This window comes from Nycticebus coucang, chromosome 12, assembly GCF_027406575.1.
Source record: "Nycticebus coucang isolate mNycCou1 chromosome 12, mNycCou1.pri, whole genome shotgun sequence".
In the NCBI taxonomy this organism is placed as follows: domain Eukaryota; kingdom Metazoa; phylum Chordata; class Mammalia; order Primates; family Lorisidae; genus Nycticebus; species Nycticebus coucang.
In genome coordinates, this window is record NC_069791.1 from 97,891,294 (window position 1) to 97,906,622 (window position 15,329).

The 15,329-nt window shown below is 49.9% G+C and overlaps 2 protein-coding genes across 11 annotated transcripts in view; one reads left to right on the plus strand and one right to left on the minus strand.

Annotated features, from left to right (window-relative positions):
- The first annotated feature begins 13 nt into the window (after positions 1–13).
- On the plus strand, positions 14–8,196 carry GNPTG (N-acetylglucosamine-1-phosphate transferase subunit gamma). Its single transcript, XM_053557304.1, has 11 exons — positions 14–118; positions 203–260; positions 337–404; positions 6,569–6,623; positions 6,718–6,801; positions 6,872–6,965; positions 7,042–7,156; positions 7,223–7,305; positions 7,384–7,515; positions 7,589–7,670; positions 7,772–8,196. Exons 1-11 carry the CDS (start codon positions 70–72, stop codon positions 7,864–7,866), a joined length of 915 nt encoding a protein of 304 aa, XP_053413279.1. The 5' UTR covers positions 14–69; the 3' UTR covers positions 7,867–8,196.
- UNKL (unk like zinc finger) overlaps positions 8,042–15,329 on the minus strand; it is a 51,714-nt gene continuing 44,426 nt past the window's right edge. For 7 of the 10 annotated variants that reach the window (XM_053557294.1, XM_053557295.1, XM_053557292.1 and 4 more), the window contains 5 exons: positions 13,393–13,485; positions 12,655–12,882; positions 11,661–11,860; positions 11,332–11,565; positions 8,042–10,858 (listed from right to left, as the gene is read on the minus strand). In XM_053557294.1, coding sequence (XP_053413269.1) covers positions 10,703–10,858; positions 11,332–11,565; positions 11,661–11,860; positions 12,655–12,882; positions 13,393–13,485 — 911 coding nt within the window. In that variant the 3' untranslated portion in view covers positions 8,042–10,702. The remainder of the gene's footprint in view (positions 10,859–11,331; positions 11,566–11,660; positions 11,861–12,654; positions 12,883–13,392; positions 13,486–15,329) is intronic. The other 3 variants (XM_053557296.1, XM_053557302.1, XM_053557298.1) reach the window with 2 other exon arrangements.

The following is a 15,329-nucleotide window of genomic DNA, read 5'->3' on the forward strand; positions in this document are numbered from 1 at the left end:
GCACTGGGAACACTTCCGGTTCTCACCGCCACGTGACCTGACAGACGTCCACGTGACCGCCGTAAAGCTATGGCGGCGGATGCGGCGCTGCTTCTTCTGTTCCTACTCGCCGCGCGCGGTCAGTGTCCCCGCGCGCTTCCCCCGCCCCCACCCTGCGCCCTGTTTTCCCCAGGCCACCTCTTAACCCACTCCCTCCCCTCAGGGCCCGCGCCCGCAGGTGCAGCCAAGATGAAGGTGGTGGAGGAGCCTAACACTTTCGGGTGAGCGGCCTCGCGGGGCGGCTTGGGCAGTGGACAGCCCAAACCCGTTCCCCCCTGACCCTGCCGCTTCCTGTAGGGTGAACAACATGTTCTTGCCCCAGACAAATCGTCTGCAGCCCAAGAGGGAGCCTTCACCCTTGTCTGGTGAGTGCAGAGCCCTGGCGGCGGGCGTGGGGCCGCGGCAAGATCTGGGAGGTGATTTGGGCGCCGACTGGGTGCCTCTGGTTGGAAGGGAAGGGCGGCCTTGGATGAGGGAGCCTGAAGTCGTGCGCGTTGGTTTATCAGCCTTCTAAAACGAGTGGGTAAGTGAGCGAGAATATACCACAAGGACCCTGTACCGCGTTGAAATAGTATCTCAAGGCTTACTCCTTTATTCCCTTTTATAGAGGATATCGCTGTTTAATAGTTTGATAACTGTCTATGCGTAGTCAAGAAACGTGTAAAAATACTAGACGACCATTTTGCTAACTTGTCACTTGGTGTACGTCTTGAATTCTTAATAGAGGTAGATGTAGGTCTTCATTCTGTTCGCTTGGTGCTTGGTCTTCCATTGGACAGCTGTGCATTTCTCTGTTGGCACCTACTGTACTTAGGTTGTTTACATTTTGGGGCCAGAAGTAGTAGCGTTGTGGAGAACATTATCCCTTTGCGGGCGCCTCTTTCCTGTGAGAGTGGCTTCCCAAGGCAAGATCCCAGAAGTGAAGTTGCGGATCATAAAGTGTGTTCAGTCTGAACACTGAATGAATATTAAATATAAGAAAGATCCAAGAATTTTTTTTGACGACTCCCTATATGTGTTAGGGTTTGTACTGGGGTTGCAGCAATGAACAATCCAGTGCTTGTTCTTATAGAGCTAAGTGGTACAGAATCAAGGAATAGGCTATGAACAAAGGAGATAAGATATGTAGAATGCTCAGTGATGAAAAATGCTGTGTAGATAGGTGAAGTAGAGAAGGGTGTGTGTGTTGTTTGGGAATTAGAGTGGTAAGGATAAGTCTTGAGAAGTGACATTTCAGTCAAAAGCTTAAAGAGGAAAGGGAGTAAACACTATGGATGTCTGAGGGAGAGGGGTTCTCCAAAGGGAGTGGCCAAAGGCCCTGAGCAGGGATGCCAAGGACCAGAGGGTATTGAGCTGGGTTGGAAGGTGAGGTTGGAGATAAGGGGATCCAGATAATGCAGCGCCATGTCTGTAGGTTGTTATGTGGACTATGAACAAAAATGTATTTAAAGTTTTTTTATTTTTTTGCACTTTTTGGCTGGGGCTGGGTTTGAACCCGCCACCTCCAGCATATGGGGCCAGCGCCCTACTCCTTTGAGCCACAGGCGCTGCCCTGTATTTAAAGTTTTTGTTACAAAAAGTATGAGGTAGGCTGGGCTCTGTGACTGATGCTTATAATCCTAGCACTGTGGGAGGCCAAGGTGGAAGGATTGCTTGGGGTCAGAAGTTTGAAACCAGCCTGAGCAAGAGTGAGACCACATCTCATACTAATATAATAATTAGTGAGTGTGGTGGTGCATGCATGTAGTCCCAGCTACTGGGAAGGCTGACGCAGGAGGATGGCTTGAGCCCAAGAGTTTGAGGTTGCTGCCAGCTAGACTGACACTATGGCACTCTAGCCTGGGTGACAGAATGAGACTCAGTATAAAAAAAAAAAAAAAAATAGAAAAAAAAGTATGAAGCAGAAAGTAGCTAGAATAAGATGGAGAGTACCAGTTTACTCTTCTTAGCACAGCAATTAACATTTTGCCACGTATACTTTATCATCTTTCTTTCGGTTTTCATTTTGAAAAAGTGAATTTTTATTTTCTGAGTCATTTGAAAGTAGATTACAGACATCATGACTCCTAAATTCTTCCATTCTCCTCCAAAAATTAGCAGTAATTCTGCAATATAACCAGTGCATATCCTAAATTTCTTAGAGTGTCAAGAAAGCCTTTTACCATTTACCTCCACCTTCATTTCCCTATCAGGGCCTATCAAGCTTCACACATGCATTTGGTTAACAATGTCTCATTAGTCTTTTAATCTGACACAGTCTTCCTCCTTTTTTAGGTTTTTGTGACATTGACTCTTATGGGGTTTTTTGGTTTGTTTTTGAGAAAAGCAGCATAAAGCACTTTTATCACAGTAATAAAACTCAGAACTCATATATGGTGCAGCAAAAATTTCTCTCACCAAATCACTACACAGTACAGCAAAAGGATGAAAACAGATTGCAGGGAGAAAAGCTGAGAAACTGAGAGCCAAACACAAAAAACAAGCAATGCTGAAGCTGCAGTGACAAGTGTGCCTTTTTCTTTTTTTGTAGAGACAGAGTCTCACTTTACTGCCCTCGGTAGAGTGCCGTGGCGTCACACGGCTCACAGCAACCTCCAGCTCTTGGACTTATGCGATTGTCTTGCCTCAGCCTCCGGAGCAGCTGGGACTACAGGCGCCCACCACAACGCCCGGCTATTTTTTTGTTGCAGTTTGGCTGGGGCTGGGTTTGAATCCGCCACCCTCGGTGTATGGGGCCGGCGCCCTACTCACTGAGCCACAGGCGCCGCCCCAAGTGTTCCTTTTTCTTTTTCTTTTCTTGAGACAGTCTCACTTTGTCGCCCTCAATAGGGTGCCATGGTGTCAACAGCTCACAGCAACATCAAACTCTTGGGCTCAAGCGATTCTCTTGCCTCAGCCTCCCAAGTAGCTAGGACTATAGGTGCCCGCCACAACACCTGGCTATTTTTAGAGACAAGGTCTTTGTTGTTTTTTGTGGGGGTTTTGTGCAGTTTTTGGCCAGGGTTGGGTCTGAACTCGCCACCTCCAGCATATGGGGGCGCTCCCTACTCCTTTGAGACACAGGCACCGCCCACAAGGTCTTCGTTTTTGGCTCTGGCAGTCTACCCGCCTCTGCCTCCCAGAGTACTAGGATTAGAGGCGAACTGTGTCATTTTCTTTTTTTGTAGTTGGGACTACAGGCGCCCACTACAACGTCTGGCTATTTTTTTGGTTGCATTTATCAATGTTGTTTAGCTGGCCAGGGCTGGGCTTGAACCTGCCAGCTTTGGTGTAGGTGGTTGGTGCCCTGCTTACTGAGCTATGGGCACCAAGCCCAAAGTGTGTCATTTTCTAAAGAGAACATTCAAGGATTTGTCATGATGGCAGGGCTTTCATTGGGTGTGTTAAGTCTACAGCAGCACTTTCAATTTATTTTTGAGAGAGAGTTTCTGTTGCCCTGGGTAGAGTGCCCTTCTACTACTAATTTCTGGTTTCGTCTTATCAGAACGAAGTATCATCAAGAGTTTGAGGCTGCTCACAGCAACCTCAAACTCTTGGGCTCAAGTGATTCTCTTGCCTCAGCCTCCCAAGTATCTGGGACTACAAGCACCCACCAAAACGCCTGGCTAAGAGAAGGGGTCCCCCCTTACTCAGGCTGGTCTTGAACTCCTGAGCTCAGGCAATCCACCCACCTCAGCCTCCCAGAGTGCTAAGATTACAGTCATGAGCCACTGCCACTAGCCTCCCCTTCACTTCTGATTTAAGTAATTTGAGTCTTTCCTTCCTGGTCAGTCTGGCTAAAGCTTTGTCAGTTTTGTTGATCTTTTGAAGAAACCAACTTCTCGAGGTTCATTTTTTTCTCTCGTTTTTATAATTGTTATTTTATTTACCTTTGCGCTAATCTTTATTTTTTCCTTCTGCTTCCTTTGGGGTCTAGTGTGCTTTCCCTAAGTTCCTTAAGGGTTACCAAGTTAGATGACGAATCTAAGCATGTATGGCTGTCAGCCTTTCTCTTACCACTGCTTTGCTGCCCGCAAGTCTTGGCACATCCCAGGGTGTTTTTCTCATTTACATCTCTTTTTTCTTCACTGCTTAAGAACATGTTAACTTTCACATATTTGTGAATTTTCCAGTTTCCCTTCTACTACTAATTTCTGGTTTCGTCTTATCAGAAAAGACACTTTATAAACTTAAATATAATAAAAGCATACAAAAACTAGTTCTATGGTATAAAATGGTCTTTTTTAAAAATGTATATTCTGCTGCTGTTGGTTGGAGTGTTGTGTGTGTGTTAGGTTCTTCTGGGTTATAATGTTGCTCAAGTCTTGTTCCCTCAATTTCCCTCTGGTTTTTATACCCATTATTAAAAGCAGGGCATCATGTTTCCAAGTATTATGGTGTAACTGTTTTTACCTTCAATTTTGCCACTGTTGGCTTCATATATTTTGGAGTTCTGATGTTTGTACACATGTAATTGTTACATCTTGGTGAACTAACCCTTTTGTCAACATGTCATCTGCTTCTTGGTCTCCTATGACAGTAGTACAGCCACCCCAGGTTTCTTTTGGTTGTTTGCATAGAATCTCTTTTTCCTTCCCTTCTTTTCAGCCTTGCATCTTTATAGATGGGCAACTGACAGTGTGATCCTGTTTGTTTTTCTACTTATTCACCTTTCTGTGCCTTTTGAATGGAATTAAAGAGAAAACGTGTGTGTATTGAGGCTTTCTCTCATTTCCTTCATTGTTGCCTCTCTGTTGTCATGACATATTTTGATTCCCTTTCTTATATATTCTGTTGTCTGTCTTTTTTGAGACAGAGTCTCATTATGTCGCCCTTGGTAGAGTGCCATGGTGTCACAGCTCACAGCAACCTCAAACTCATGGGTTTAAGTGATTCTCTTGCCTCAGCCTCCCAGTAGGTAGCATTATAGGCACCCACTACAACACCTGGCTATTTTTTGTTTTATTTTTTGGCCATACGATGACTTTTTTAAATTTATTTTTATTTTTTCTATTTATTTTTATTGTTAAATCATAGCTGTGTACATTAGTGCAATCAAGGGGTACAATGTGTGGGATTCATATACAATCTGAAATATTCTCATCAAACTGTTAACGTAGCCTTCATGGCATTTTCTTAGTTACTGTATGTAGGCATTTGTATTCTGCATTTAGTAAGTTTTGCCTGTACCCATTATAAGATGCACCGTAGATGTGGCCCCACTGGCTATTTTTTTTGTTGTGGTTGTCACTGTCATTTAGCTGGTCTGGTCTGGGTTCAAACCTGCCAGCCTCAGTGTACATAACCACTGTGCTATGGGTCCCGAGCCATTTTCTTTCTTTCCTTTTTTTTTTTTTAGAGACAGAGTCTCACTTTGTTGCCCTCAGTAGAGTGCTATGGCATCACAGCTCACAGCAACCTCTAGCTCTTGGGCTCAGGCAATTCTCTTGCCTCAGCCTCCCAAGTAGCTGGGACTACAGGCGCCCACCACAACTCCCAGCTATTTTTTTATTGCAGTTTGGCCGGGGCTGTGTTTGAACCTGCCACCCTCGGTATATGGGGCTGGCACCCTACTCACTGAGCCACAGGCGCTACCCAAGTTGTAAAATCTTAAATTTATATCAACTTCAGTCACCAACATTAATTATACAGCTCTGAACACCACAGCTGTTTGTCATAGATTACACTTTTATAGTGTATCCTCTAGCATAGATACTATAATTAGCTTTTCTGCATTTGTCTTTTAAATCCTGTAGATTGACAAACTTGCCCACGTATCACTGCCAGTGGAAATAGATCTGTTCCTATCCAGCACCTAGGCAGTGTGCTTTTCTTCTGGGCCTGTGGTGATGGACTCCCAGCTTTTAACTAGGAGTGTCTTAACCTCGTCTATGAGGACAGTTTAGCTGATATACAGTTCTCAGTTGCTTTGTCAGTTTCTTTCATTTGAATGGGCTAGGTGATTAGTTGTTGAAAATCCATCTGGGAAAGCAGGGTATTCTGCCTACCTTTTGCAGACTGGTCCTGTGTGGCACCATCTTTTCCCTGTAGTCTGGGGGGACTGCTGTTCTTGGGTCTGTGTGTACATGGCTGCCTTTGAGTGTCTGTGTCTCTGGAGCCCCATCCCAGCTCCAGCTGGGTGTCTGTGGTCTGTTGCATGTCCTCCTGGCACCTGCTGTCCCTGCTGCTTTCTGGGGCAGCCCCAGACAGGACTGGTCAAGAGGTCCTCCCCACTGCTACACAGGGTAGGCATAGACACCACAGGGCTCAGCCTGCCAGTTTCCAAGTGGCGTTCTGCTTGTTGCTGGAAACCAGTGTTACAGTTCCTGTGAGGGTAGTTCAGCCAGTGTCCAATGCTTGTTTCCATGGGGAAACAAGCCTGGGTCTGGTATTTTGCTGACATCACTCAAGCTCTTGTGATTCCTTTTTAAGGTTTAAATCAGCTTGGCTTTCCCCCACCCCCCATTTTGCTGGGGGTCTGTTTTCCCTTTTGGCCTTGCCTGGCCCAGCCTTTGTGCTGGACTCAGCCTGCCACACTCTGCTCTCCTAGGGCCTGAGCGACTCTTCAGACTTGCTGGCAAGTGCTTCAGCTTGGTGGAGGCCACGTGAGTGTGGTGCAGGTGGGCTGGGTGGGGTGGGGTGGGGTGGGGTGGGGTAGGGTGGGAAGGGACTGGGCCCTGATACCACCTGTGCCCCCAGGTACAAGTACGAGTTCTGTCCATTCCACAATGTGACCCAGCATGAGCAGACCTTCCGCTGGAACGCCTACAGTGGCATTCTCGGGTGAGCCGGGGGACAGGCAGGCAGAGCCTCAGTGACTGGTGCCTGGCCTCACGCGCTCTGCTCCCTGCAGCATATGGCAGGAGTGGGAAATCACCAACAACACCTTTGCTGGCATGTGGATGAGGGACGGTGACTCCTGCCGCTCCCAGAGCCGGCAAAGCAAGGTGGGGCTGTGAGGACAGGTGCCTGGGCAGAGGGGCCTGGGCTCCCCCAGTCCACCCACAAAGGTCCCCTCCTCAGGTGGAGCTTACCTGTGGAAAAAGCAACCGGCTAGCCCACGTGTCGGAGCCAAGCACTTGCGTCTACTCATTGACATTTGAGACCCCCCTCGTCTGCCACCCCCACTCTTTGTTAGGTAGGATGCTGGGTGGTGGCCGGGTGGGGGTGCTAGGGTTTGGCTGATCCTGTCTTGGGTCCTTAGTGTACCCGGCCCTGCCGGAGGACCTGCAGCAGCGGTGGGACCAGGTGGAGCAAAACCTGGCCGATGAGCTGATCACGCCCCAGGTGAGCACAACGTCAGAGGGGCACCCCAAGCTGGCCCAGTCGGAACCTGTGTGCTCCATCTGCTTCCTCTGCCTTCAGGGCTATGAAAAGTTGCTGAGGGGACTTTTTGAGGATGCTGGTTATTTAAAGACTCCAGGAGAAAGTGAACCCACACAGCAGGAAGGAGGTCCTATGGGCCTGGGGCTTGAGACCCTGGAAAACTGTAAAAAGGTACAGAACTGGGGGAGAGGGGTCCCTGGACATGACAGCCTCCCACCAAGTGGCTGACTTTTCCCTGTCTTAGGCACATAAAGAACTGTTGAAGGAAATAAAGAGGCTTAAAAATCTGCTCACCCAGCACAGCATCCCCTACACAAAGCCCCCAGGTAAGTCAGAACTGGGTGAGGCACTGAGTCCACCCTGCTGCCTCCTCCTGGCTCCCACTGTGTGGGTCCAGGGCCTGACACACCACCTGGTGTTCTGGCAGAAACTTCCAGCTCTGAGCGCTTGGGCCACCAGACACCCACAGACAGATCCCCTGAGCAGCTGGGAGGTGATCCAGGACTACATGGGAACCTATGACCCTGAGCCTCAAAGACCCCAGGCATAGGACAGAGGCGAAGGCAACACACTGCGAGTCAAGAGGCCCGTGGGCAAGTACACTACAGTAGAGAGGCATGGCTTCCCTCAGACCACGTGTGGACGCTCCCAGGGACTGATGGCCAGTCTTAGTTTGTGCCCAGAGATGCAGACAAAATAAAGATTCAACGTTTTAATTCTCATACTGATAAAAATAATTCCATGAATTCTGTAAACCATTGCATAAATGCTATAGTGTAAAAAACTTAAAAACAAGTGTTAACAACTTTAAACAATTCACTACAAGTAAATGATTATACATTATAAATACTACCTTCTTGGTTAAGAAAGTTCCATTTAAATAACATTCTTATCTAAATACTCGAAACAAACATTGGGGGCTTCCGTAACTTAATCTGCATTAAGCATCCAAACAAAGATCTGCTGACCAGTTACATGAACATTGTGACACTGTTAATATTACTGCTAAGATTCAACACTAGGGAGACAACAGGTAACAGGAACAGGGGTGTAACCTATCAGGGCATGGCGGCAGTGCCTACACCCAGTTCTCCACCCCCACCCAGGATACCAAGCTCATTCAGCTCAACCTCTGAGGCCAAGGGAGAGGGTGCTTCCAGGACCTCCCACGCACCACAGTCACCTGGGATCAGTCCCAGAGGCCTCAGCCCTCAAAAGATTAGAGCCAAGAACTAGAGTGGGAAAGGACCCCAGGTGGGCAGTACCCAGCACCTGCTACCACCCCCAACCCTGACAGTGCCCCTTGTAGCTCAGAAATTCCACACCCAGGCAGTGCTTTGGTCTTCCCACAGCACATGTATCCTCAGAGCTTGGTCCTGATCTTGAATGTGTGCTTGGGGATGCCTGTGGGCGCTGCCGCCTCCATCTCCCAGCCACCCCCAGAATATGTACTGGAGACATGCTCTGGAGACCAGCCAGATTCCACAGAAAAAACTGACCAGAGTAGCTTACTCCTAAAGCTTACTTATCCTTAACTGTTTATAATTTGAAAATGTCTAGGCTAGATATCATTAATGAACATTGTCCTGTTATCCCAATGAAGACCCAAAGGTTTGAAATGGGAACCAAGTGCATAAATAATAAAAATAATTTTAAACAGTGATAACAGTAGCACAAAATATATGTAATTTCTAGGTACTGAGCTAATAAATCATCACTATAATTAAAAACAAACTAGACTCACTAAAACCCAGTCCATAGTTATCTTTAGCAGTGGACTAGCTGCAGACTGCCATGGACCCACTTCCTTTAAAATGATAAAACTTTTCTATCAGTTTGTTTTACATTTAAAAATGTTCCTAAAACTCCTACTATATTAAATACATTCTAATTTGGTCACTGATAAAAATTTTTACCTACTTTGCACTTTGAAAAATGCTATTAAAAGTCTTTGGCAAAGCCACAGCAAGTAGAAATGTGTCAGTGTTCACTTCTGGGGGGTGGGGCTCGCTGGTCTGGAGCCTGCTCCAGGTCCAAATCTGCCTCCTGGAGCACTGGGCCTGGGTAACCACAGACATCTCCTACCCCCCCACCCCCGAGTTTTAGGGGACGTCCCAGTCCTGACCAGAGAAGGTTCCAGTCACCACATGAGATATATTCTCAGTAGCATTTCTGCTGCAGGCTGAGGCTGGGCGGTCACTCCTAGGCTGAGGGACCTTGGCCACCAAGTCCTTCGGCTGGTCACATGGACATACATATAGATTGTGACAGTGTTGGCTCAAACCATCGCCCTGGACTATGGAACACACCCCCTCGAGTCTCATGTCATCAGGAGTTGCAGGTGGTCTGTCTTCCCAATTCCCAGCCCACCACCCCTGGCATGAGCCAGGGGCCCAGCAGTGTCTGAGAAGTCACAAAGCACCAGTGCCACTACTGACAAAGTAATCAGAAAACAGTTTCTTAGAAAGTTAATTTTAAAAACTTATAATATTCGATCTCTTCTGTTGCATTTTTCATGAATGTCAAATTCTTTCAGAGTTTCAAGGGAAAAAAAATAAAACCAGATGAATTGTTTCTTTCACTTTGCAAGGCATAGGCACTTAGAAAAAGTGGCCACGGATTACATAAGTGCACGACAACGCCCTCAATGTCACTTTAGGACACTGAAATGTGAAACTCCAGTTACATGTGCAACAGCACATTAGGAAAATTAGCTCCTTTCATAAAATTAAAAACATCTAAGTGTATACATGTCTTTCAATAATCACTCTCTGCTTATAAATACTATTTGCACTTAATTTGAAAACTGTAAAAATCCTAGTCTTATTACTAGATAAATGCTCAATTTCAGATATGAAATCTAATATATTTACCATACTATGAACAATACACTGATAGGAAATATTAAGTTCACAGACACATATAAAGCTTCATATCACACATATTAAAAAACAACCTAGAAAGCAGCTTAGAGCAATTGATAACGTGTAACTAAACTTCTCACTTTACAAAGTGCTTTGACTCTACCTCGACTCCCTGCGGCCTGGGCACAACAGTGCTGAGACCACAAATCACTGTGATCATGGTGCCCACCCATTCCACCAAAGTGATGGCCCTCAGGAAGAGGTGGGTGGGGGGGGTGTCTGTGGGTTTTCTTGGGTTTTTAAGAATACCTTGAAACCATCAATGGGGCAGGAAAGTTGAAGACACCACCCAAGGTGCTGTGGGCCCAAGGCCCCCGTCCCCCTCTGATGTCAGCCCAGGAGGGAGTGATGATGCTGCCATGTGCATGGGGACTGTCAGAGCCTCCATACCCAGTGATGCTTGCTAGGAGAGGCAGTGTTTCCCTCAGAACTAGTCACCACTGCAGGGGCTGGCCCTCACAGTAGGGGCACTCAGGTGCACTGGCCACATGAGGCTCACAGAGGACATGGTGCTGGCAGGGCTGCAAGATGGCACCTCGGGGCTGCTCCCGGCAGGCCACACACTGCTTGGTGTGGAGGTGGAAGATCACCTGTGGGTGAAGACACCATGGCAGGGTCAGGGCCCCACCTGGGCAGGCCATGCTCAGACCAGCACTGAGGCCACCAGCCAAGGGCCTGTAGGCAGGCAAAGGAAAAGTCCAGAAGGCCAGCTGGTAGCCACAAGGGAGGCAGAGAGCCTATGACCTTGTGAAGCACCCAGGCACAGCTGTGACTGATCTGTGGCTCCAGCTCCACCCTCAGGGGAGGGACAGAGGTACCTCTTCCCTGAAGGGCACAGCCTGGCATGCACTGGTAAGAGGGAATAGGGAGAGAGCATGTGTGGAGGATTCTGGAAAGGAGGGGCAGGGACCAACCTGTCCTGGGAGGTGGCCCTACAGCAAACCCCTGAGAGAGTGTAGGGTGGGGCTAGGGAAGAGCAGAAGATGGGCCAGGCAAGACCCCATTCCTGGTCTTTGCCCCAGAGCCCTCACCAGGGTTGGCCCCTCACACAGCCATAACTCACCCCATCCACTGCTTCCAAGTCCAAGCGCAGCTGACTCTGCAGGGAGTGCAACTCTGGCAGAGGGAGGGCACCGATGTCACCAAAGCTACGCAGCCCAGGTAGGGCAGACAGGCCCAGGCCCTCAAGCTCTTCCTGCAGCTGCCTGACCTGGGCCTCCACCTCCTCCTTCTTCTGCAGCGCCACTCGAGCTCGCTCCTTGGCCTCCTGAGCCTCCCGCTGCCATGCGTCACAGGCCTGGAACCCAGGTCCATGCAGGAGGTGGTGGCCAGCTAGGGTGCCCCATGGGTCCCACTCCCTCTGGCCCATCCCCAGCCAGATCTCCCCCTCACCTGCTTCACCTGCCGCCAGGATTCCTCCCACTGCCTGATCTTCCTCTTGGCCTCATCCAGCTGCCGCCGGACCCGGGCCAGCTCCGCGCCATTAGGACTCGCACTCAAGGATGTGGGGCCAGTGCTCAGGACAGGGGATGGGCTGGGAGAGAAGCTACCAGAAACAAAGTCCCAGATGCTCCCAGGGACACCATTCAAACCTGGGTGTGGAAGAGGAGGAATGATACAGCCAGCCATACTCTGTGTGAGGACCCCCGTAGCCCACTTGCCCTGACTGCGAAGGTGGGGCCTAGGGGTTCAGGGAGAGGTGCTGGGAGGCTCAAGGACACAATCCAGCCCCATCCCAGCAGATCTGCACCACCCCCCACTGTGGCCTGTGGACAGAAAGGGGAGCTAACCCCAGAGCCCCTACACCTACACAGCTCAGAGCCCTTCACACACACGGATTTCATGGACTCCAGGAAGCTCTGTTCACAAGTATGACACTTCGGAAACACCAAGAAATGCTAACTCTTTAAAACATAAATTATATAAGGTAAGCTTTTCTTTTTTTTTTTTTTTTGTAGAGACAGAGTCTTACTTTATCACCCTTGGTAGAGTGCTGTCACAGCTCACAGCAACCTCCAACTCCTGGGCCTAGGCGATTCTCTTGCTTCAGCCTCCAGAGTAGCTGGGACCACAGGTGCCCGCCACAACGCCCGGCCATTTATTTGCTGCAGTTTGGCTGGGCGTGGGTTCAAACCCGCCACCCTCAGTATATGGGGCCAGTGCCCTACCCACTGAGCCACAGGCGCCTCCCTATGGTAACCTTTTCTACGGGAAAGATAACACGAACAACAAGTACATGGCACACCTCTTCCTGCGGCTGGTCCACAAGGCCCACCTGCCCTATGCCCACAGGGGACACAAGAGCCATCCCAGCCTCAATGTGTGACAGTGGTCATTAGAGCCTGCACAGGCTCCACACTGTGGAGCCAGGCTGCCCAAGACTCACCTAAGGAGCTGTAGGATGAGGCAGAGGAGCCCAGCACCCCCGGCTCTGAGCGAAGGGGCAGCGGCTGCTTGGGGGGTGTCATGGCTGTGGAGACCAGAGGCCCTGGCAGGGACTGGGAGAGTGAGCTGAGCGGTGAGGTGGACAGGGAAGACGAGGAGTGCAGGGATGGCGATCGGGGCAGTGAGCCTGGAATGGCCACAGGCGCTGAGCCTGCCAGCGACCTCGGACCTGGGTGGGCAGGAAGCTGTGAGTGGGAGCGCCAGGCCTGCTGCCTGAGACACTTACCACAAGCTGGGACAGCAGCCATGGAAGGGGGACTGGGAGGCTTGAGGGGGAGCCACCTGAGGGCAGCAATATGCCAGGGGTACGGAGCTTGGCCTACAGTGCCACTTGGGTGTGGAGCTGGCCAGAGGGGTCTGAGGACGTCTCAGCAGAGACCTGCCACCCTCAGGCCCTGCCTGGCCAACTCAGCCACTGGTACATCATGCTCCCAACACTTTAGGGTTCCCTGAAATGGCTTATGTTCTTTCAAATCAGGAAGATGAAACGAACTTTTAGGTTAAAGGACATACTGAGTGTATGAGGTTAACCTGTCGGTCTGCATGCCTTGCAGACTGAAGGAGGGCGGGGCGACTTTGCACAGGCAGCAGTGGCAGGGAGGAGGGGCCCACACCCCCGAACCCCACAGCTCCAAGGAGCCCCATAGCAAGGAGGAGCATGCAGGCCTTGGCACCCTACCTGTGGGCCCAAGGTCGTGACCGTTGTGCTCTTCTAGGTCCTTCTCTAAAGACGTGACATTCACATCACCAAGACAAAGGTCTAGAGCAGAACCTGGGGGAAAAGGCTGGACTCACCCAGTGCCCACAAACCACCAGGTGCACAGCCTCAGCTATGCAAGCCCCACCTGCACTTGGCAACCAGAACACGTCACAGGTGCTGGGGCCTGGAAACAAGCCCCGCCCCCCAACCTCCAGCAGTCTGCCCGAAGCCAGTTTCTCCAGAACAGAGGTGTCCAGGCCCACAGCCCCCACTGCCCTGGTATATGGCTCTGGTCTCACTGAATGTCATATCATTTGTTAAAATTTGACCAAACAGGCCAAGAGTAAAGGCAGAATTGCTTGAGCCCAGAAGTTTAAGACCAGCCTGGGCAACACACCAAGATCCTATCTCTATAAAAAGTAGAAAAATTAGGTGGGCATTATGGTGGGCACCTGTAGTCCCAGCTACTTAAGAGGCTGTGGCAGGAGGATCAATTGACCCCAGGAGTTTGAGGTTACAGTGAGCTATGATGAACCTGCAGCACTCTAGGCCTGGGCAACAGTGAGAACCTGTCTCAAAAACAAAAAGTTTGACCAAATAAACATATTAAAAAATATGAATATTAAAAAATTTCCTAGGAGGCTACTTTGTTTTTTTTAGAGACAGAGTCTTCACTTTGTCACCCTTGGTAGTGTGCGATGGCATCACAGCTCACAGCAACCTCCAGCTCTTGGGCTTAGGCAATTCTCTTGCCTCAGCCTCCCAAGTAGCTGGACTACAGGTGCCTGCCACAACGCCCATCTATTTTTTTGCAGTTTTTGGCTGGGGCTAGGTTTGAACTCACCACCTCCGATATGGGGCCGGCACCCTACTCCTTTGAGCCACAGGCACCGCCCATGCCCATCTATTTTTTTGTTGCAGTTTGGCCGGGGCCGGGTTTGAACTCACCACCCTTGGTATATGGGGCCAGCGCCCTACTCCCTGAGCCACAGGCGCTGCCCCCTAGAGGGTACTTTTGATCAGTGAGTGGTTCACAGGCAATTTTATGCCAAGCACCACATAATGATTCCTAAATCCAGGACAACAGGACAGAAACCATGACCTGACAAAGAAGATGCCACCCTGTCCTCAGTTGAAGCTGGGCTGTTGGTTCCACCCCTAGACATGGAGTAGAGTCCTGCCCTCTGGCCTCCACACCCAGCCCCACCCCACAGTGGACCTCTGATGTGGCCTGCAAGTATTCCTAGGCTTTATTCTCCCCAACCCCACAGAACTGGTGCCACCAGGCAGGGCTGAGATGCCCAGCAGCATGTCAGGGTCATCCCAGGATGAGAAGCAAGAACACGGGAGGTGAGGCTTCAGGTAGGGGCAGGCTGAACTGGACTGTGGTTGAGTAACTAGACTCAAAAGAACCAGGGGAAGGACATACCAAGGCAAGGGACAAAGGGAAGAGGTGCCATAGGTGGGAGGGGTGAGCACAGGGACAGGAGCTGCTATTTCACACAGAGCAGCCTTCACCACAACTAGCAGGAAACAGCATCTAGGAAGCACAGACTGTGTAGAGGAACGTTAAGCGACACCTGTAAGCGAGCTCCGTGCCTCAGCCCTGACGGGGGCCCAACTACTCTGTCCTTTCCCAGCCAGATTCTGAGGCCCAGTTAGCACCACTCAGCCCTGTGGGGACACGAGGGCCAATCAGACAGTGTGCCTTACCCCAAGGGCCAGGCCTCTGAACTTGTTCCTTAATACTGCCTGGCCTGGCTGAGAAGCTGTGCTATGCAGAGACCAGGCTCATTAGCCTGGAGGGCCAGCAAGGAGCTAAGCTCAGGGTTGCAGAGACACTGATAGCTAGAAGGCCAAAGCACCCTGCCCCGTAGCATGACTCCCTAGCCCTCCCAGTGGAGCCCTCATTCTGT